Below are 20,888 nucleotides of genomic sequence, written 5' to 3'. Positions count from 1 at the left end.
GGAGTTGGATTATACTGACATCTAGAGTTAGCAAAGGAACAGTACTGCGCTGGCTAGGTAAGGACGTGCAGATGCCTGATGAGACATCTCAGTACATCAGACATCCTTGTGTTTATTACCTTTATTTCCAGAACATCTTTGTGATTGTTAGTGCACAAAATACGTAAGTTCTTTGTACTAGTTTCCTCTGGATTCACAACCCTGTGCCTGTTGCACAGTTAACTGTGGGTCAAACTAGTTTTCATAGTCAGCCTAAAATTCCTCACTGGGTACCCAATGAAAATCTGCAAATGCACAAGCTAAAGAGGATTAATGGTTCATTTAGAAAAGCCTGAGAGCAGTGTGATCTCTAACATTGTGAAAATAGTAATACTGCTTCACATACCTGTCCTATATCTGTGGCTGGATTCAGTCTGGTGTCAGAATCCATAACAATGCATGAATGTACTGAGAGACAGAAATAAATAATAAATCTGCACAGCTGATGAAACTGGCACACTGTGCTTTCATATAAGGAGGAGTAATATATCTGTCCACCACTACCCACACTTGGCCAGTGCTCAACAACTTATGTCAAGCTCAATTGCTCATGCTATCTTTTAAACTGAGTTCACCCCTAATGTAAAACAAAATAACTTTTTTCCCCTGGAAATTGATCGGAATCAGCACAGACTGGGTCCAAGCTGCCAGGAGCAATGCTCTGTACCTGAGCATAACCCATTAAGGCATAAGGTCAGATTCTAATGAATTGTCTTATTTCTTCTTCCTTTCTAAAAGATTCCAGTGCTATTTTTACTTAATTCTGATACATTGCTGTTCCTTTCTGCTAAGGCAGTGCTGCCATCTCTCACATAAGCAAATCCCATAACTAGGAAATGGACAGAAGGCCACACTGGACCAATGACAGAGCTAGGGACAGGCTGACAGCCAGTGCTCACTCCCTATGAATGTTTTCTTGATCCAAACAGAAGGCCATTTCCCTGCTGACTCCCTCATTGCTGTCACCTGTCAGACAATCCATCTCAACCTCAGAGCAAGCAGCACCGTAACTGAAACAGCAGAATGGCTTCCCTTTGTTAGTTTGAAGCAATAGCCAAGGTCAGGAATTCTAGACAGGAAAAACAAACAACAAAATCAGATTTCATTCCACAAACAGTCAAAAGAAATACCACCACATCGCAACTTATCAACATCGTAATGCTCTTATGTTTTATCCCCTCCATCAAGCCCATGCAGAAACGAAAAGCATGAAAAGCTATAAATAGAAATCTGATAAAACTGCCCTATATTCCCAAACCCAATCGAAACTATTTCAGTCATTTTTATTTTCCAGTGAATCTCAGGGCTGATGGTGACTATTATGGACTCACTCCTACAAATCCAGTAGCAAATCTTTTGCTTTTTGAATGCAGTTAAATATTTCTTGGAGATCATGTGTAATGTTTCTAGGTAGGATAGGATGTGTAGCCCTGAATTAGAGCAACAATGGCACTGGGGCTATAAGTCCTCCCAGAATCTCCCTGGATGCAGTCAATGTAACTGAATAAGAACTGCCTCTGCAGTATGAATACTCACTCATCTATAGAACCCAACCCCATTGCTGACAGGCTAACACAGATCTCACAGGCAATTTTAATCTGGCAAAGTGAATAGGAATTTGAAAACAATTAGACTTCTTTCTGACCAGGACTGAAGCCTACCTACAGAAATATAGGTAACCACTTCAGACTTATTTGGTAAAGTTTGTCATAGGCAGGCCCCAGGATCAGTCATAACTTAGGCTTTGGAGACAAGCCCTTGCAAGCTTTGTCTGTTTCACTTGCTCTCTTGCCTCAAACCTCTGCCAATGAGATGCAGAAAGATATATTTGCATTCAGGGGGTGCCAATGAAAACAGTCTGACAGTGCTCATTTGTCTGCTGACAGAGACAGATTACTTACCTGGTAGTCCCAGGATCCTTTAGGATTGAACTGTTTCATCAGCTCAAGTCTTTTTAAGACGGTCTGACATGCATTCTAAAAACAAATAGAGAAAAGCAATTCTATAAGGCTTGAAAAGACAGCATGTAGTATTAAGAACACTTTAAAATCTCAAAGAATTTTCTGTGTAAGTCAATATTTCTTTTAGGACTTTGGCACATACATAAAGGAACAAAGTTCACTAGCAGATGGCTTGTTGAGTAGGAGAAACGTAAACTGAAAAGAATTTTAAAACAGATTATGCTGATAGAAGAGAGGAATCCCAAATACAGCGCAGAAGTTCCCAGACCATTTCACAGAATACCTTAAATCCACTTGTTTATACAGTAACGTTACCAACTAGCTGCGGGTCACCCTAACACGTGTAGCAAGGTGAGCTCCTAACAGTGAACAAAATCCTGGCTGAAATTCAGCCTACTCAATCAAGCTGTGCAGAAAAATAAAACCTGCCTGAAATACTTCAGTTTTTTATTTTTGCTTTAAACCTGAGAATGACCAGGACTAAGTTCTCCTTTTCAATGGAAATGTCATATGCCCTATAAATAGATGCCTTGATAACTCTACCCCATGTCAGAGACAACTGTGCTGATGCCATTGCTACAGAGACATATGCTCTAAGCATGTAACACCTAGAGGTCTTTGGCTCCACAGCATAGGCCACGAAGCACCTGCGAGTAACAATATACTGTGCTTCGAGTGTAAGATCTCGTTAATTACTAAGATAGTCAGCCCTTTAAATAGATAATCTGTTCATTCTGAACAATCACAAAGACTCGATTTTATGACTACAGAAAGATTGAATGAGAAAGAAAAAATACTAGAACAAAATATGTCCATTTGTTATCTAACACCCCCTGACAGTTACAGAAGTTGTGAGATCCCTTTTCCTGCAAAGCCCTTTCTAAAGTTGTTTTCCTTCAATAGATAAGCAATATATAGATAGATAATATCTATCTATCTATAATAGATAATAGATAGCAATAGATAAATACACAGCAAGTTATCATCTTCTTGAGCCCCAGCTTATGATCCAGTAGCCTTAATACTTGGTATCAGTACATGGATGGTCATTGCATTGATACCCACACTGACAGATCCAGCTGTTGGGGAGGTATTTGGGATAGCGTTCATGATGGTCTAACTGAAATAAATTTTGAAGGTGGAAATTCTCAGCAACCTGCTAGCAATCTGCAGAACAAAGAAAAACAATTGCTAAGCGGCTCTTCTTACAGAGGAGCATGATCATTCACTGCCTACACTGCCAGGGTTCACACTGCAACTTCCCTCCTCTCCCAGTGAAAAGTTTCTCTTTCCTTGGAGACTCAGTTGACCTCATGTCTACATGGGGCAAACTTAGCAATTTTCTGGCTAGTTTTCAAACACAACATGAATACATGTGCACACTTTTGCCAAAACAACGGGCATTCACTTCATTATTGTGAGACCAAGTTCTTCTCTCAATTACAAGAGTATCAGAGGATTAAGAGCCCCATTAGATTTCCCTTTTATTTCCACAAGAAAGCATGGTTGTTCTTAGGCCTTTTCTCCTATTAAGATATTAAAGTATATAGAAAAACGCAATGTGACAAATATACCCAAATGCACAAACTGTACTTTCATGGGACAACAATAAATTGCTATAAGGTTAGACTGTAACCATAACCTGCATTACAGGTAAAGATGAGAATTCTAATTCTCCTGCTCAGATGCAGTAGTACTTTGAAAATCCAGCTGTTGAGACAGTTAAGAGGGATTAATTATGATTTGTTACCCTAGGTGTGCACCCAGCAGCAGTGTCAAGCTGCCTGAGACAGTGCTACAGATTGAGTGTAATCAACTCTTTGAAAGGGTAGATAACAGCAGGACAAGGACAAATGGTTTTAAGTTGAGGGAGCAAAGATTTAGGTTGGATGTCAGGGGGAAATTCTTTACAGAGAGAGTGGTGAGGTGCTGGAACAGGCTGCCCAGAGAGGCTGTGGATGCCCCGTCCATCCCTGCAGGCCAGGTTGGATGGGGCCCTGGGCAGCCTGGGCTGCTATGAAATGTGGAGGCCCTGCATGTGGCAGGGGGGTTGGAGATTAATGATCCTTGAGGTCCCTTCCAACCATGGCCATTCTGTGATTCTATGATCTCCCGTGTAACCCATGTACTGCACATGGCTCCTTTGATATTACACCGCCCCCATATTACCTCCACGCACAAGAAGAGGCATACCGTGAATGAAGAGCCTCATTCTACAGCCCTATGCTGAACTGAGACAGCAGCACAACCCTGCCGCTCTCCAAAAATACACTCCCATTGTTCCAAACAAGTGTCACACTGATGCACATCTGACCATAATTGTTCTGTATGCCAAATTGTTCTAAGCATGTCCTATGCATAGACAGTCATGCCTCTGTAAATAATCCTACAAGATACACCCAGCTACACTACAGAGCCCAAACACCTGTATGCCCCCTACAGGTAACACTCACCACCTCTGTACAATGCACACTGAAATACGTGCTCCTCCTTACAACAGCCACATAGCTCTACGTAATGCCTCGACACATAACCTCAGTGTAACAAGTGGAACTCCATTCCACAGTCACAGCACTATGGATATGCACATTTATTTGTACAGACCAATAAATGACTGAGATCACGTCCTCCACTCTCATTCTTTTGCTGCTCAGAGCTCCTGCCATCACTTTCACATCTTTTCTAGGCAGCAGCAACAGCTTTTGGCAATAAAGATTCGGAGAAAAAGATTTGGAGAAGAGGATATGATATGTTGCTTATAGACTTCCCCAAGAAATCAGATAATACTTTTCTAAGGAAAAAGGATGTTCCTGATGCTTTGTAAAACACCAAGCAGTTCACTTACCTCCTGCTTAATCACCTCAGGGTTTTAGCAGAGCACCTTCTTTATTCTACAGAGCACTAAGGTTGCATTAAGTCATTGAAGCCCCTTGCCAGCTGGTCTTACCACATGGAAGCAGCACTGCAATATCCATGCTTGCCAATCCACCAAATGCAGCCTGCCTCAGGTGGATGTGAAGGAATCTGTTGAGAAATGAATCTGACCAGGGAAACCCAGAGCTTGCCCCCAGCCCAGGTCTCCCTTCCCTTGGAAAGACTCTAAGTTCAGGCTTAGAGAAGGGATCTCCATCTTCTACCATCACGAGGATAAAATGTGAAATGCTCACCAGTACAAAGCATTACAATTTAATGTAGAATTTGCCAAACAATTAATATTCGGCTTGCTCCCTTGCTCCATCTAGCTGAATCAAAGAATTTTGTGTCAATCTAAAAGCAGAATGGAACCTTCCCTTTTTTTAGAAAACGTGCTCCTTCTTTATGTATAATACACTCCAGTGATCATATTCTCACTTTAATTGGCAAGGCTGCTGTTTTCAAAAATGTAGGGTAATTTCTAAACAGATAAAAAAGATTTGGCCCAGGTTCCTACACCTCTTGAGTTTTACAGAAACCAATGCCTGCTGTTGCATGAGGATAGTGTTGCAGCCCTGCGAGTGTATACAAAGAAGGTTTTTGTCTCAGAAGTTGCTTGAGAGGCCTGTGGGAGACTCTAAAGGACTCCCTGCTGCCTACACGTGGTTGCCAGAGGCAACGAAGATAAGGGGAGGGTCCCAGCTCGTGTTCTGCTTCTGAGATAGATGGAAGTGACCCTAAGATGAGGGGCCCTGGCTGCGCAGGAGTAGATAAGGCTGCGCAGTAGTGTTGAATGTGCAAAATGTATTGTTATCATGTGAAAGCAGAGAAAGCCCGGATCATTTATAAGGACTTTGCAAACAAAGGACTACAGCCTTTTTATGCCTTTTGGCCCATTTTCGCCTGAACCCTTTTGTGCCTTTTATTTATTGTTTGCCTTTTTGCTCAGAACATCCCATCGCTGACTGAGAAGTTGCACTCCCCATCCCTCCTGCCTTCCAGATTCATGGAATGTGAAACTGCAGTGGTCACTATCTCTGCATTCCTGTAATGAACCCTTGCTTTTATTTTCTGTCTTATTTTCTGTTTTCTATTTTCACTATTGCTTTCTTCTCTCCCCCATCCCCAAGCCTAACTAACCAGGAACATATGATAAACTGGTTGGATGATAATGACTTGCAAAGAGCCTCAAGCTTACTGTGGGCATATATATACATGTACACATATATATATATCATTAATCACCTCCCCTGCAATAATTGGAGCAAGTCTACTTTGCAACAAGCACAGTCACCCAGGCTGCTCATCCAAGGCAGCCCCTGCATACTGTCCCAGGTCCTTGTCACTGCACCAAAATAAAGAAATCCCCGTGGTTTTTATAAACAGCCTTTATACGACTCCTCATGTGAAGTTTGAGCAGTGAGCCTGAACTATGTACGTGGAGCTGGATCCTTGAAAAATCACTCGGCCTGCTTTATAACATTGGTCTTCATGCCAGGGAAGAATCCAGGTAAAGCTGCAAGAATGGAGTGTCCTGTCAAAAATTCATGGCAGGAGAGTCAGCCTGGCCCCCATCTCCTTGCTGTGAGCAACAGCTGCTCTTCTTGTCTTGGTACCCCCTTCAGGAGCTTCCCTTTGAGTCAGAGCTGTGACACCAACCACACCACTCCTATCAAAGGTGATGCAGAGTGAGTCGCCCCTTCTCTAGTTCTTTTTTTAGTGCCGTTTATTTCAGATGGTCTGGACACTGTGTGTGCACATGGGGATAAGTGTGTGGAGGGGCTAATGGTGAGATCCATGCATGACTCAGTGAGAAGGGCCCCCCATATTGACTGGGGACACTGGAGGAACATCCAAACCCATAGTGCTGCCCTGTGTTTTGAGGAGGTCTCTCTGCTCCAGCTCTGCCACAGGCTGTGAGGTGTGCATGGTGCCTTGGTAACAGCCTCCACACAAGCTTGTGCATGGAGACGGGGGATGCACTGTGCACTCCAGCATCTCCAGGGCATGCCTATGGAGGCCTCAGGCAGCCACCTCGCTCAGCCCAGAGCTCATTGCCTGCATGACACAGGCAATACAGTTTAACTCCTGATTCCACTTCAACTTCCCGTTCCATTTCCAGTTTGGGTTATACTTCCTCTTCTGGTTTAATTTCCACTTCTGGTTCATCTTCTGCTTTTGGCTTCATGTTCCACTTATGGTTTTGGATTCATTTTTGCTCCAATCCGCTTTTACTTCTGCTTCCACTTTCAATTCCGGTTTCTCGTTTACTTCCACTTCCAATTGTGGTTCCACTTCTGGTTCTGCATTTCCTTCCCTTTTCATTTCCAGTTCCACGATCACTTCCGGTTCTAATTTACTTTGGGTTACATTTCCACTTCTTGTTTCACGTCTGCTTCCATTACATTTGTACTTCCAGTTCCTCTTTTGTTCTGTGTTCACTTCCGATTCAACTTCCGGCTCCGAGGTCACTTCCGGCCAGCCATTCACTCTCGCTCCTTCAGTCAGGGTTTGGTTCCACTTCCAGTCGCACGTTTTCTTTAGGTTCCACATCTCCTTCCAGCTGCAGTTTTACTTCTGGCTCAGTGCCCACAGTCTGCTTCTGGTTACATTTGTATTTCTGCTTCCACTTCTCAGTTCACCTCCGATTTTGAGTCCATTCCAGTTCCTGTTCCGTGCCAGGCTGAAACATCCTAACCTGACCTGAGCCCTGCCAGGTCAGCCTGAGATGTGCTGTGCTGAGCTGACCTGTGCTAGGTCACAAGCTGAGCTGTGCTAAACCAAACTGAGCCCTGCTGGGCCAAGCCGAGTTGTGTGAATCCACGCTGAGCCGTGCCAAAATGCGTCTAACTGTGCCGAGCAGTGCCGAGCCATGCTAAACCACGCTGAGCTGTGCAGGTAAGAGCCATGCCAAACCGTGCCGTGCTATGTCCAGCCAAACCTCGCAGAGCTGTGCTGGGCCATGCCGAATCATGATAAGTTGTGGCATGCCGAGCTGAACCTTGCTGAGCTGTGCTGAACCATACCTAGCCATGGTGAACGGTGCCAAACGCTGCTGTGCCATGCTGGGCTGAGCCGAGCAGCGCTGCGCCGTGCTGGGTGAAGCGGAACTTTGCCGAGCCCTGCCATGCCACCCCACGCCGGGCCAACCTTTCCTATCGAAGCCACCCCAGTTCCAGCCGACCCGACCCGAACCCGCCCCATCCGAGCCGTGCCGGGGCGGGGCTGCGAGGCGGATCCTGGCCCCGCCTGCGGGGCGACAGCGCCTCCTGCCCGGCCGGTTCCGGCCGCTGCTGCCGCGTCTGCTGCTGGCGGCGTCTCCCTCCCGGAGTACCGGGTAAGGAGTTGCTCCCGGGGCCGCTGGAGCGATGCCGGGATGGGGCGGACAGCGGGGCGCGGGCAGTCGGGGCCGGGCGGTAGCGTCTGTGGCGAAAGCTGAGTTTGGTGTTCGGGAAAGTGCAGCTGGGGGCTCAAGGGCGAGTCGGTGGGTGGGATTCTTGTTTTGGGCGAGTTGAAAAACATTTGGCTCTGTTTTTCCGCCCGTAAGCGTTTGTTGGCGGCGAAGCGATGCGAAGGGACGCGGCTGGAGGTGCCGGGAGCGCCGAGCCGCCGTCGGGAGCAGCCGCGGAGCTGCGTTTGGGTCGGGCGTTGCGCTGGACGGCGGGGCTCATTCTTCCTTAGTTTGGGCTCTCGGTTTGTTTTCGTACCGCACGGAAGCGGGATGAATTCCTGGAGGCTCTCTCGCGGTTTCTAGCAGCGCAGCCGGTTGCGTTAAACTCTGCCGGGTTGGGGATGTTCTCTCCTCGCCGCGGGGCACTCGGAGCCGCTCGTTGCGGGAGCGAGGCGATGGCTGCGGGATCTTACATCGGGACCGCTCATCTCCCTGCCGGCTCCGTCCGTGGTCCATGTTTGGAGGCCGCGGCTCTCCTACGTCCGTAACCGAGAGAGAAACAAAAGCAGCCGTGCTGGGCTTTGCTCTGATCAGAAGCCGTGTTGGGGCCTGGCTCCGCGCTTGGGTCTGCTTGTCCTCCTTCCTCCCTCCTTCCGCACAAAGTTATTTTCTCTCACTCGGGAAAACAATGGGATGTGTGTAAGTGTAATGGGGCAGCTTGCTCGCATTGCTACCCGTGTCCAGATCTCTAATTGAGGCAAATGAAGGCCGTGTTTGTGTGTGTGGATGTCACCTCTGACACGGCAGCACAGCGGGTGGTGCCGGAGGGCACGGCTGCTCTTGTTTCCCATCTTTGCCTCATGGTTCTGATTGGTGTTGAGTGAGAGCTGAAGTATTTTGCTTCAGGGAGTTGGGCTGTTCTCACGTCCATCCCAGAGGAGCTTCTGGAGAGGAATCTGGATGAGGATTCCTATACAACTGAGATAGGAATTGCACGTGGGTTGCTCTGAAAGTAATGCCTCCTATTTATTTCCATGTAAACTACAAAGGCTGGCCGGAACACTCTTTGATAGAGCAAATTCTCAGCTACAGAACACTATTTTCCAACATAGTCACTGCCATTAGCTCTGCATTTTTGCCAGCGATAAACAAGAGCCTGCATGCTACACCTGTGCAAATCTGCACCAGTGGAGGTAATTGCTGTTGCCACTGCTGAAACACCACCCACAGCCTCACTGTGCTCATGTTCACTGTTGGGTCTCCATAAACTTTCAGCAAGCATCCATGAATGTCAGTGGGTGCCATTTTTTCTGCATGGAGCAATTCAGTTTTTTTGCTCCATCCGCACTTGTATGTCAGATGCCACAGTGTCAGATTGCTCCTCTGCTGCCGTCTGTCCCACAGCAATAAATGCAGAGAGATGTGGGAAGGAAGGTTCAACCTCTGCTGCAGTCTCAGCAACGTTCACCTCTGACGCCATGGGCCAATTCAGTAACACAATGGAGTTGTGTTGCTGTGAGTCCCCAAGCCTTGTGACAGAGATAGGTGCAGTGTTTGCAGATGGTGGCTCTGCCAGCAGTGCTGCTGTGTCAGAGGGCTCTGCTGGCTGTGCTGTGCTGCTTTTGAGGAAGGGGGCCAGTGCTGCCTATAGGCCACCCCAGCATGGCGAGGCTTTAAATAATGATGCAAAACTGTCAGAACGTGTCTCCCACCTCTACCCCCAGTGCACAGTATGATATGTAATGTTGGTGGAAAGAGGCTCTGAAATTAGCTTTTCCATTCCATGCAGACTGTGGCATCCTGTCCATGACAACATGCACATGAGCTGAGGGCCGGAGCATGGTGTGCCACACAGGGAGCTCTGCTTAAGCAGGACCAGTCACACGTGTGGTTTTGTTGTCTTTTTGAGGCAGTTTTTGCAATTAGTTGGTATGCAAGTGCTAGGGAAGGGCTGGTAGAATGGATCCAGGCATGGGAAGCTCATTTCCAGCACCTACCAGTGAAGGTTGGTCTGGTTACTCCATGGCAAAGATGGGAATGGGTTGGGGTAGCAGTGCCAAATTGCCATACAACCACTTCCTGAGGAGGGGGAGCAGAGGGCAGTGGGAGGCTCTGCTCCTGGGAGCCAAAGGCAGGAGGAAACAGCACAGAGCTGTGCCAGGGCAGGGTCAGAGTGGGCTCTGGGAAACCTTCTTCACCTTGAGGGTGGTCAGACACTGGAAGGGGCAGCATAGCAAGGCAGCAGGTGCCCTGTGGCTGTCAGTGTTCGGGAGGCATTTGGACAATGCCCTCATTGAGTGCTGTAACTTCTGGTTGGCCCTGAGATGGCTGGGCAGTGGGAGGAGATGATCTCTGAAGGTCCCTTCCAGCTGGACTTCTAGTGTATACAGAACAAGATAGGCCATCCCTGTCTGGCAGTGCAGAGAAGTGGGTGTTTTGCTCTGCAGCACTCTAGTGTTTGTCCTCAGCTCTGGGCACTCTCCAGGGACAAAGCATTTGGGCCAGTAAACAGACATGACATTTTAATGACACGGTAGCCTATTACCACATGCTTGCTGCAGTGTTTATATGTTTGCTACCTTATTTTTTTCCCCCAGCACAGACAGTATCCAGCTGTGAGGTTTGCTTTATTCCCATCACAAGCGTAAGCTCTGCAGGAGCTGCAGTGTGCTGATGCCATTGAGAGTGTTAATTTTTTTCACACCTGTGGGTGTGATATCAGCTGCTGTATCCATAAACTGTGCATGACTCGGGACGGAGCGAGCTGCTCCTGCCTCATGCTGAGGATGTGAGAATGCACTGCTGAGGCTGGGAGCAGGGAATTCCACCCTGACAGCTTCTCCCAGCTGTGCCCGTGCCCTGCAGAGCCAGCAATGCAAGCGCCAGTTCCTGTCACGCTTTGAAGTATTGCTGACCCTTACAGCAGCAACTTGTTTTTGAGAAGTTAGCGCACGAGTAATGCAGTGGGAGACCCCATGTGTATGTCCAAAACACAAACAAAAGCCAAGAAATTCCTGTTTCCAGTCAGCTTTGCCATTTGCTTGTGTTTGCTGCAGCATAGGTTGAAGATGTTTTTGTGTCTTGGAAATGTGGAACAGAGTTAAATAAAAGTGCAGCTATATGCAGTCTTACAACAGAACTTGAGGCAAATCAGCGTAAATCAACCTGTGCTTTACATAGAAAGTGTTCTTCAAGTTTTGGTTGTCTTTTTCTTTTCAGTGTAGTTATGTGATAAACAAACAGCAATACAAGGAAGATGGCTATAAAGTTCAGAGATAAAATTGCCATATTTTCGTTAGCTGTTACAAGAATGTTTAGGGCATTTTATATATCATATGTGTGTTATTGCTTAATCTGCAGAGAATTTGTACCTCCCCGTGAAGCTATTACACTTTATGGCAAAATGCTTTAAGAACTGTCTGCATATTTGTACAACAAACTCATATGGTGTTATGGGACAGTGCTTACTAGGAGAGTTTTGTGTTATATTTCCAAGTTAGCATGCAAAGAGTGGATGAAGATGTTCCTGGAGATGTAATTTCCATGTGCTGATGTATGGGGGTCATAGTCCATCAGGGCAGTGCAGACACAGCTGGTTGAGGTTGCTGACCTCAGCTGGCTGAGGAACAAGGATGAAACATACCAAAGCCAATGCTTTGAGTTGCCCCTTGCAGCAAGCAAGTTTTATGCTTGCACTGCAGCAGCGGATTGCGGGAGTTGAGCAGTATTTTGGCTGCAAACTTGATCTGAGATTTTAGAAGCAGTAAAGGACTTGGTAATAGCTACAGCCTGTGAAATCTCACAATATTGGTACAGGGATCCTCTTCCTTATGTCCTTAAGGTAACAAAATGAAGAAATTAAGCTGCAACCTTTGTTAGATGCTGAGAGACTGAATTCATCTGATAAACAGCAAGAATGATTTTGGACAGAATGGGATGAGCTGAAATTAATTTCAGCTTTTGGGTTTGCTGGAGTCTAATTTAGGATCAACTGTCATTTCAGCTGGCTGCTTTGTTTGTAATCCTAGTATTCTAAAAAGGGCATTTCCTGTCACATATCTGAATGAGATGCTACACGTGCATGTAATTCAGATGTTATGGGCTGCATAGCATGCGTGGTCATAGAGATCAATGGTGTCTCATGCTGTTTTCCTGTAACCTAAAGTGCTTGGGTTATGCTTACATGCATCCCAGGGGAGCTTTTTGGAGCCCAGACAAATCTGTTTTGCATCCTGACTCTACTGCCTTTTAAAGGAAGAATGCCCTAATTCTTAAGAAGGAATTTGAAGCACTTTTTAGAACTGGAGAGGCGAGATTAACTTATTGTAACAGCATCAGAGAACAAACTGCATAAAGTAGGTAAGCCTGTGAAGGCTGTTTAAGTGCTTGGTGGATAGTGCTGCCTGTGACAGTGGAGAGGGTGCATGTCATCGTATTAGCATGACATCACAAAAATAGCCCTTAAGGACCTGTTTGGATTTTTTTTTCTCCACTCCTTGTGGTTGCTGTGGCGATCAGGGAGCAGTAGCAGTGGAACTGCTATCTATATCTTGGAATGTGTCCACAGAAGGAGCACTAAGATGCTCAGAGGGCTGGAGCACCTCTCTCCTGTGGGGAAAGGTTGAGGGAACTGGGCTTGTTTAGCTTGGAGAAGAGAAGGCTCTGGGAAGACCTCAGTGTGGCCCTCAGTACTTGAAGGGAACATATAAACAGGAGCGGGAATGGCTGTTTACGCGGGTGGCTCGTGATAGGACAAAGGGGGATGGTTTTAAACTGAGACAGGGGAGCTTTAGGTTAGATATTAGGAGGAAGTTTTTCACACAGAGGGTGGTGATGCTCTGGAACAGGCTGCCCAAGGAGGTTGTGGATGCCCCATCCCTGGAGGCATTCAAGGCCAGGCTGGATGTGGCTCTGAGCAGCCTGGTCTGCTGGTTGGCGACCCTGCACATAGCAGGGGGTTGGAACTGGATGATCATTGTGGTCCTTTTCAACCCAGGCCATTCTGATTCTATTGCAACGTTTGCTTCTTGTGCATGTGTTGGGGTTTTTGTTTGTTTTCTTTTACAGTATTCTTTTTTTTTTTTTTTTTTTTTTTTTTGGTTCTGAAAAAGTAATAAAAGGTGAAAGCTGCAGTCTTTGAGAGGAATGTGAATGATGTCAGTGCAGAGGAGAGCTCCATCTACCCGAGTATTTTCCTCACAGACGTGCAGTGACTGAAGTTAAATCTTTGGCAGGTATGCTCCAAACAACTGTATGAGTGCATTTTCTAACGGGAAGAATCTGCAGTAATCTGCAACATCACATTTTACAAAGTCTGAGTAGCACCAGAAGCTGGGAAAAAGAAATAGCTCAACATCTGGAAATATTACAGGGCACTGAAAAACTTCATTTGTCATGTGAGAAGGAATTAGGTTGCAAAACGCATGTTTTTTTTTTTTCCTGTAAACTGCATTGGTCTTTGCTTATGTTTCCACTTAATCTTGTCTTTTTTGTTCACGCAGCTTTAGTAGTTGGTGGTTTGCCCCCCAGCACATTGCAGTGGGAGGCAAGGCTGGGTTTGGCAGCCTGCTGAGCTCCCCGTCATTTCCGTCAGGCTGTGCCTCTGCATCTCTCCCAGAGCCCGTGCAGCAAGGAGAGCTTGCTGTCAGCTGTGCTCTTCTCTCTCTGGCAGTCGCTTGCTTTTTGTAAATGCCAGATGCAGATGGAGCAAGGCTGAAAGCATTGGAGCTTGCTCTGCATAGAAACAGTCAATACCACAGAAGGGACAGAGGAGGGGAGCGTGAAACAGGAGAGAAAGTGACGACCAAACTAGAGAGCAACAAGCTGTGATTTTCCTTCGCCTTGACTTTGATGAAGGGGTGGAGTGGGTGAAGGATACAGTATAGCTGTGTGTGTGAGCTATGAAAGCCATTTGTAACTTGTTTGCTCTTTTACTCCCCCTCTCTATCTGTGGACAGGAGAATGCTTATAAAATAACTGGCATAGCGTAAATATTTTTACTGAACAAAAAAGTCGAGAGGTCAGAAAAATAATGAAGGCCCAGAGTGTCTCCGTGCCAAGCATGTATTTGTTCAGCAGTAGATTGAGTGCTTCGTGTCACAGTTTGATTTCTTCAAGGCTATTAACTAGCCAAGAAATAAGGGAGAGATTTTAAGCAATAATGACTTGTAGCGTAAGATTTAACTTGGCTGAAGTTTGTTGTCTTTAGAAACAGACTATTCTCCAAACGCTACAGATGAAGAATGGCTTTTGTGGTTACATGCTTATGTGCACACCTCCTTGCCTTGCAGTTAGAAAATAGCCTGTTTGTACATGAAGGAGAATGGCTCTAAGCCATTGTTATCTAAGTGTAATTAACAGAGTAATGCGTGTGCAGGTGGCTTTGTGTAAATGAACTCTGCCTTCCTTGTGCCTTCAGGCAAATGTGAATGCATTCTGACACAATAAGAGTATGTTTCTCAAATGAACAGTGTTTATATAGGCCCTGTGGTGCTTCATTGTAGTGGATTCCTTTGCAGTCATCAGCAATTTATTTCTTACTTCTGCATCAAGTCAGGAGCAGTGGGGAGGAAGAACTTTGGGGATGACACCTCCTACAATGAGTTTATATTTCAGTGAATTATTTGAAACAGCAAAGGCAAGCATAATTAATAACCAGTAAATACTGGTTACAGTCCTGCTTAGAGGACATCTAGCTGTGCACTTTACCAAAGTTAATGTGTTTGATGAAGTGTGGTTTTATTAATTGATTTGAAGCCTGGTGCTTTTTCCAGGACGCCTGCCAATTCACTACATAGCATATGTTGTTACTTACTGGCCTTGACTGGCAGCTGAAGGCTTCTAGTCTGCACTTCAGCAGAGGTATATTGTATTCCTATCATCATAGAATCACAGAATGGCTCAGGTTGAAGGGACCTCATAGCCCACCCACCCCCAATGCCTGCTGTGGGCAGGGCTGCCCCCCACCAGCTCAGGCTGCCCAGGGCCCATCCAACCTGGCCTTGGGCACCTCCAGGGATGGGGCACCACAGCTCTGGGCAGCAGTGCAAGGGCCTCACCACCTTCTGAGTGTAGAATTTTCCCTAAGGTCTAACCTGAGTTTCCCCTCTTTTAATTTAAAACCATTCCACCTTGTCTTTTCATTATCAGATCATATAGAACATTAGTCTCCTCCTTTTCATAAGCCCCTCTGGAAGCAGTGAGGTCTCCCTAAAGCATTCTCTTCTTCAGGCAGAACAAGCCCAGCTTTCTCAGCCTTTCTTCATAGGAGAGGTGCTTCAGCCCTCTGAACATCTTTGCGGCCCTCCTCTGGAGCCACTCCAGCAATTCCTCATCTTCATTGTGCTGGGGGCCTCAGGCCTGGACACTGTGCTGCAGGTGAGGTCTCACAAGGGCTCTCTTATGGCTAGCTCTTTCTTGAGCATTCCTATCTTCACTGTGACACGTGATCTCTAAGGGTGTGAGTCCAGAGGTGCAAGAAGTGAACTGATAACTGCCCAGATCCAGGAGGCAGCTCAGGTATGAGCATGGAGCAGGCTGTGAGCCACAGGTTGGTTCTGATGTTGGCAGCATCCTCTCTGTTGCCTCTCGCCTGCAGATGCTCATATGGGTGCTGTCACCTGTGCCTGTAATGCAGTGAGAGTGTCTGCCTTGCAGTGGCTGTTCGTTGCATGAGTTAACTTGGTGGACTGGTTTTACCACGATTGCAGTAATATGTGCGCCTTTTCCATCAGCTCAGTGTAGCACCAGATTTGTTCTTGGAGACAGCTGCACCATTCTGAGTGCACCTCATTTGAAGCAGAGGCACAGTATAGAAAAATCTCTGTCTGTATTATGCAGCTAAGCTGTACGGTAGAAAATATTGTTTTTATATGGTCCTTGACACCCATGGGATATCATACTGTCTATGACAAGAGCAGAAACATGTAATACACAAAGTACATTAGATTAGGCAATGATTTTAAACTAAAAGAAGGTATGTCTAGATTGGATGAAAGGAAGAAATTCTTCTTTATGAGGGTGGTGATGCACTGCCTGGAGAAGTTGTGGTTGCTCCATCGCTGGAGGTGTTTGAGGCCGGGCCGGATGGGACTTTGGGCATTCTGATCTAGTGGGAAGTGTTCCTGCCAACAGCAGAGGGTTTGTGACTGGATGGTCTAAAACGTCCCTTCCAACCCCAACCACTTAATGATTCTATATGGCTTGTAAACTGCACGTGATTTTTAAGCTTTGTGTGGTTTGAGTATTGCAAGGGTTGGGTTTCTTGCATTTTTTTTCTCTCAAGAGAATTGATTTCAGATTATGTCTGTTGTTTCTTCATAGATGGTTTGTCGGTGATATATCTGCGAGTGCTTCAGATTTCTCCTACAAGATGTGTTCCACAAATCCAGCCAACTGGGTTACCTTTGATGATGAGCCACTCTTCCAGTCACCTCAGAAACTGGTTCATAATCAGAGCAGTTGTAAAGCAAATGGACTGAAACTCAATCTCTCTACTGTGCATGAATCTTCAAGTCGATCATCTTCTACAGGTAGCACTCCACTCTCATCTCCTGTAGTCGACTTCTACCTGAGTCCTGGCCCACCCAGTAACTCTCCACTTACTACACCTACCAGAGAATACCCAGGCATCCAGAAGCACGGGATTCATGTCCTTTATCCTATTCCTGAATGGCCACCAAATGCTAGCCCTCCATCACCTGGGGTTTGCTCTTCCCTAGCCTTGCAGAAACCCAGCAGCCTTCTTTTGACTAATGATGGTTCAGTTAAGACTTCATTCTCCAAATCAGTAGATGAAGGAAACACTGGTCTGCAAGGAAGCTGTGACAAGTCAGAAGAGTCAGCAGCAGCAGGACAGTTCCCATACTTCCAGACTGACTGTGGTTTTTCCAGTCCCTTTTGGAAGGAAGGATGCTCGCTCAGCACATCACCAGCTAACATCAATGCGTACGGGAAGGATAAAGTACTTGATAAGGGCACTTGTCATTCTAAAGAAAAAGAGATTTGCCACGATCAGAAGAGCCTTAACCAGGGCTCCTTCAGCTACATCTGTGAGAGGCTTGAACACCTGCAAACTGATGGCTCTGATGCTGTGGGAGCTCTGCCCATCTCTGGTTCTCATGAATGGCACAAAGATCCCCCAGCTGTTCCTCACAGCCTGTTCAGGAGCCGGAAAGCTGATGGATGGCCGTTCATGCTGAGGATTCCTGAAAAGAAGAATATGATGTCATCTCGGCAATGGGGCCCTATTTACCTTAGGGTGCTAGCTGGAGGAATATTACAGATGTACTATGAAAAAGGACTCGAAAAACCTTTCAAAGAATTCCAGCTTCAGCCACACTGTAAGCTATCTGAACCCAAATTAGAGAGCTATAATGTTTCAGGAAAAATTCACACCGTGAAGATTGAATGTGTATCTTATACAGAGAAAAGAAGGTATCATCCGAAGGTAGAAGTGATCCATGAGCCAGAGGTTGAGCAAATGCTAAAGCTGGGAACCACAGATTATAATGACTTCACTGATTTCCTTGTAACAGTTGAGGAAGAGCTTATGAAGCTTCCTACTACTTCTAAGCAAAGGAGAAATTATGAAGAGCAAGAAATGACCCTGGAAATAGTGGATAACTTTTGGGGAAAAGTCACTAAAGGAGAAGGAAAGCTTGCAGAAAGTGCTGTTATCACACATGTTTATTGTCTGTGTTTTGTGAATGGAGGTACGGACTGCTTTCTAACTCTAAACGACCTGGAACTCCAGAAGAGGGATGAGCGTTACTTTGAGAAGGAGGTGGAGAAGAAATGGATCAATATTCTTGATTGCCATTTCCACAACTGCGTCAAAATGCAGGAATTTGAGCAATTGCGAATTATCAAGTTTGCACCCCCTGATGCCTGTAGGCTGGAGCTGATGCGCTTCAGGACGCAGTATCATGGAGAAGACCTTCCATTTTCTCTGAAGGCAATGGTAGTAGTCCAGGGGGCATATGTAGAACTTCAGGCTTTTATAAATATGTCTTCAACTGCTCTGATCTCAACACGGTTGCCCTCTGTGAAATGCTGTGAAAATGTTATGATACACTTTCCAGTACCTGCACAGTGGGTCAAAGCACTTTGGACCATGAACTTGCAAAGGCAGAAGTCCCTAAAAGCAAAAATGAATAGAAGAACGTGCCTTGGTTCTTTACATGAGATCGAATCTGATCCTGTAATACAAGTCTCAGTTGGAACGGCAAAATATGAGAGTGCCTACAGGGCTGTTGTGTGGAAGATAGACAGGCTTCCAGATAAAAACTCAAGTAAATAATTTGCTCTATAAATTGATGGGCTTGGGTGCACGTCTTCTCAGGGTTTTTGCATTGCTCTTACGCTTGTCTGCATAATTTTTTTATTTAAGGGCATTTTCCCAATTCAGTGGAGTCAGTAATTATAAGGTTACAGTAGCATGAAAGTGGATCTCATCATTTTGAGTAAACCTCAAGCCTGGAGTTTGTGGCAATAGCTGCACTGCCAAAGAATGCCTCCCACTTCATTCTGTTTGCTCTCTGATGGTGATACCTCAGTAGATACTTGCAGCAATAAGGACAGCTAGATTTATAGTTTTAGACATAGGAATTGTTGATATTTCACTAAGTAAAATAGTTGGCTCCCTTTAATTGCAAAAAAAAGTATAATTTAGAGACACAGGAACATAGAAATATATGGTTTTAAAATTCCTGTTTTTTGTCATATTGACGACAGAGGAATATATTTTCCTGTGAGGAAAGGTTGAGGGAACTGGGCTTGTTTAGCTTGGAGAAGAGAAGGCTCTGGGGAGACCTCAGTGTGGCCTTCCAGTGCTTGAAGGGAGCGTATGAACAGGAAGGGGAATGGCTGCTTATGAGGGTGGCTCGTGATAGGACAAGGGGAAATGGTTTTAAACTGAGACAGGGGAGGTTTAGGTTAGATATTAGGAGGAAGTTTTTCACACAGAGGGTGGTGATGCTCTGGAACAGGTTGCCCAAGGAGGCTGTGGATGCCCTATCCCTGGAGGCATTCAAGGCCAGGCTGGATGTGGCTCTGGGCAGCCTGGTCTGGTGGGGGGTTGGAACTGGATGATCATTGTGGTCCTTTTCAACCCAGGCCATTCTATGATATTATGAGATTGCTAGGCTTACGTACTCATTGTCTAAAGGTATACAAACTCTTGAGGAGTATACTGTTCTGCTTTAAGCTCTGTTGAGTGAAGGCACTTTCCTTGGATAGGTATTTATATGTATTTGAGACTTTGGGAATCTGTAAGATTATTAAAGCAATTACCTCAACTTTGGGCAAAATCTGTACTTTTAAAAACGGGGTATATGTATAGTATATAGTATAGGGCTAGTCTTGTAATATCCTAACTGTCTGGACTAATTACTTCTTTAAAATGTTCAGAGAAGGTTTAGTCTTTGAAATACCTGGTTTCAGGTATGCTAGTACTAATTTGACATGATCACCTGACAATTAGATGTGTAAGCAGGCAAGACTTCATGTTCAAAGCAATCAAAAAAAAAAAAAGTAAAGGCAAAGATGCTACAATGGATTATTTTTTTTCTCCATTTTAACTAACTGTAAATTATGTTCAGTCTGCTTAGTTGCTTAATTGTGTGGTTTTTTTTTTCAATTTACAGTTCTATATTTGAATACTTCTGATTGTTACTATGTGACTGTAATATCTCATCAACAGAAGAACTGAAACAGGAGCAAATGAAATAAGAGTAGTATCCTCAGTCTGTAGATGAACTTGATTGCTTTTAGTGCTACAATACCATTCCAAAGCATCCTGCAACAACACGCTGATGTGGTGGCTGTGAGCATGTAGTGTTGTGTGGCTGCTGGCAGACTAGAACTAGTGGTTTTATCTGATGACATTGTGTTGCCTGGTGCCTTTTGTGTTGTACATGTTCAGGCATTCAGGTCTTCTGAACCTCAAGCAATTTTGCCTTTCCATTTCTATTGATCTAAACAGTGGGAGGGAGGCCACAAATGCTTCAGGGGTCAAATCCAGAAAGGACACTGTGTTAACACCATCTCACTTCTTCCTCTTCCTTTGCCTTGACCTGTGGCCAATGCCATATGATTTCTCCTGATTCCACCACAACAGAATGACTGCTTGGAGAGGAAGTGACCATAGAATCACAGAATATCCTGAGTTGGAAAGGACCCATAAGGATCATCGAGTCCAACCCTTGGCTCTACGCAGCACCAAAAATGGGGTGGGGGATGTTTTCTCAAGTCTTACAGGACTATATTTTTGGGTCGCTTTTAATATTCCTTCAGTATTCCTTTTGATACTCCCTTAGTGTTAGCTTCTGCAAAATCAAGTCAGCAGCTTTAGTCAGGCAGTTTTAAAGAAGATTATGAGTTTTCTTAAGTCTTTAATTCCCTGCAGTTCGTTCACCTTAAGATTAGACGTGCACAATTAAACTCAGATTTCTGGTGTTTGAAAACAAGAACCTTCTTTCTGTGACATCCTACAGCTTTACATTGTTTTTCTGGAGTACTTTAATCCTTGGACATCTGAATAATTCCTCTGGCTGAGATCTGCAAAATCATCTGTATTCTTGGAA

General features: G+C 45.4%; 1 protein-coding gene across 6 annotated transcripts in view; it reads left to right on the top strand.

Moving 5' to 3' along the window:
- STON1 (stonin 1) overlaps positions 1-20,888 on the top strand; it is a 34,896-nt gene that overhangs the window by 5,577 nt on the left and 8,431 nt on the right. For 3 of the 6 annotated variants that reach the window (XR_008210165.1, XM_052698275.1, XM_052698306.1), the window contains exons 1-2: positions 8,133-8,250; positions 16,627-18,596. Coding sequence is in view for 5 of the 6 variants with exons in the window: in XM_052698275.1 (XP_052554235.1) it covers positions 16,676-18,596 (1,921 nt within the window). In the remaining variant the exon portion in view is untranslated. Of the gene's footprint in view, positions 1-8,132; positions 8,251-13,416; positions 13,539-15,534; positions 15,682-16,626; positions 18,597-20,888 lie in introns of those variants that run through there. The other 3 variants (XM_052698289.1, XM_052698282.1, XM_052698299.1) reach the window with 3 other exon arrangements.

The sequence above is a fragment of the Tympanuchus pallidicinctus genome, unplaced genomic scaffold (genome assembly GCF_026119805.1).
Source record: "Tympanuchus pallidicinctus isolate F22 unplaced genomic scaffold, pur_lepc_1.0 scaffold1, whole genome shotgun sequence".
In the NCBI taxonomy this organism is placed as follows: domain Eukaryota; kingdom Metazoa; phylum Chordata; class Aves; order Galliformes; family Phasianidae; genus Tympanuchus; species Tympanuchus pallidicinctus.
The sequence above is the reverse complement of the archived record's forward strand: the minus strand, read 5'-3'. Positions and strand labels throughout refer to the sequence as shown.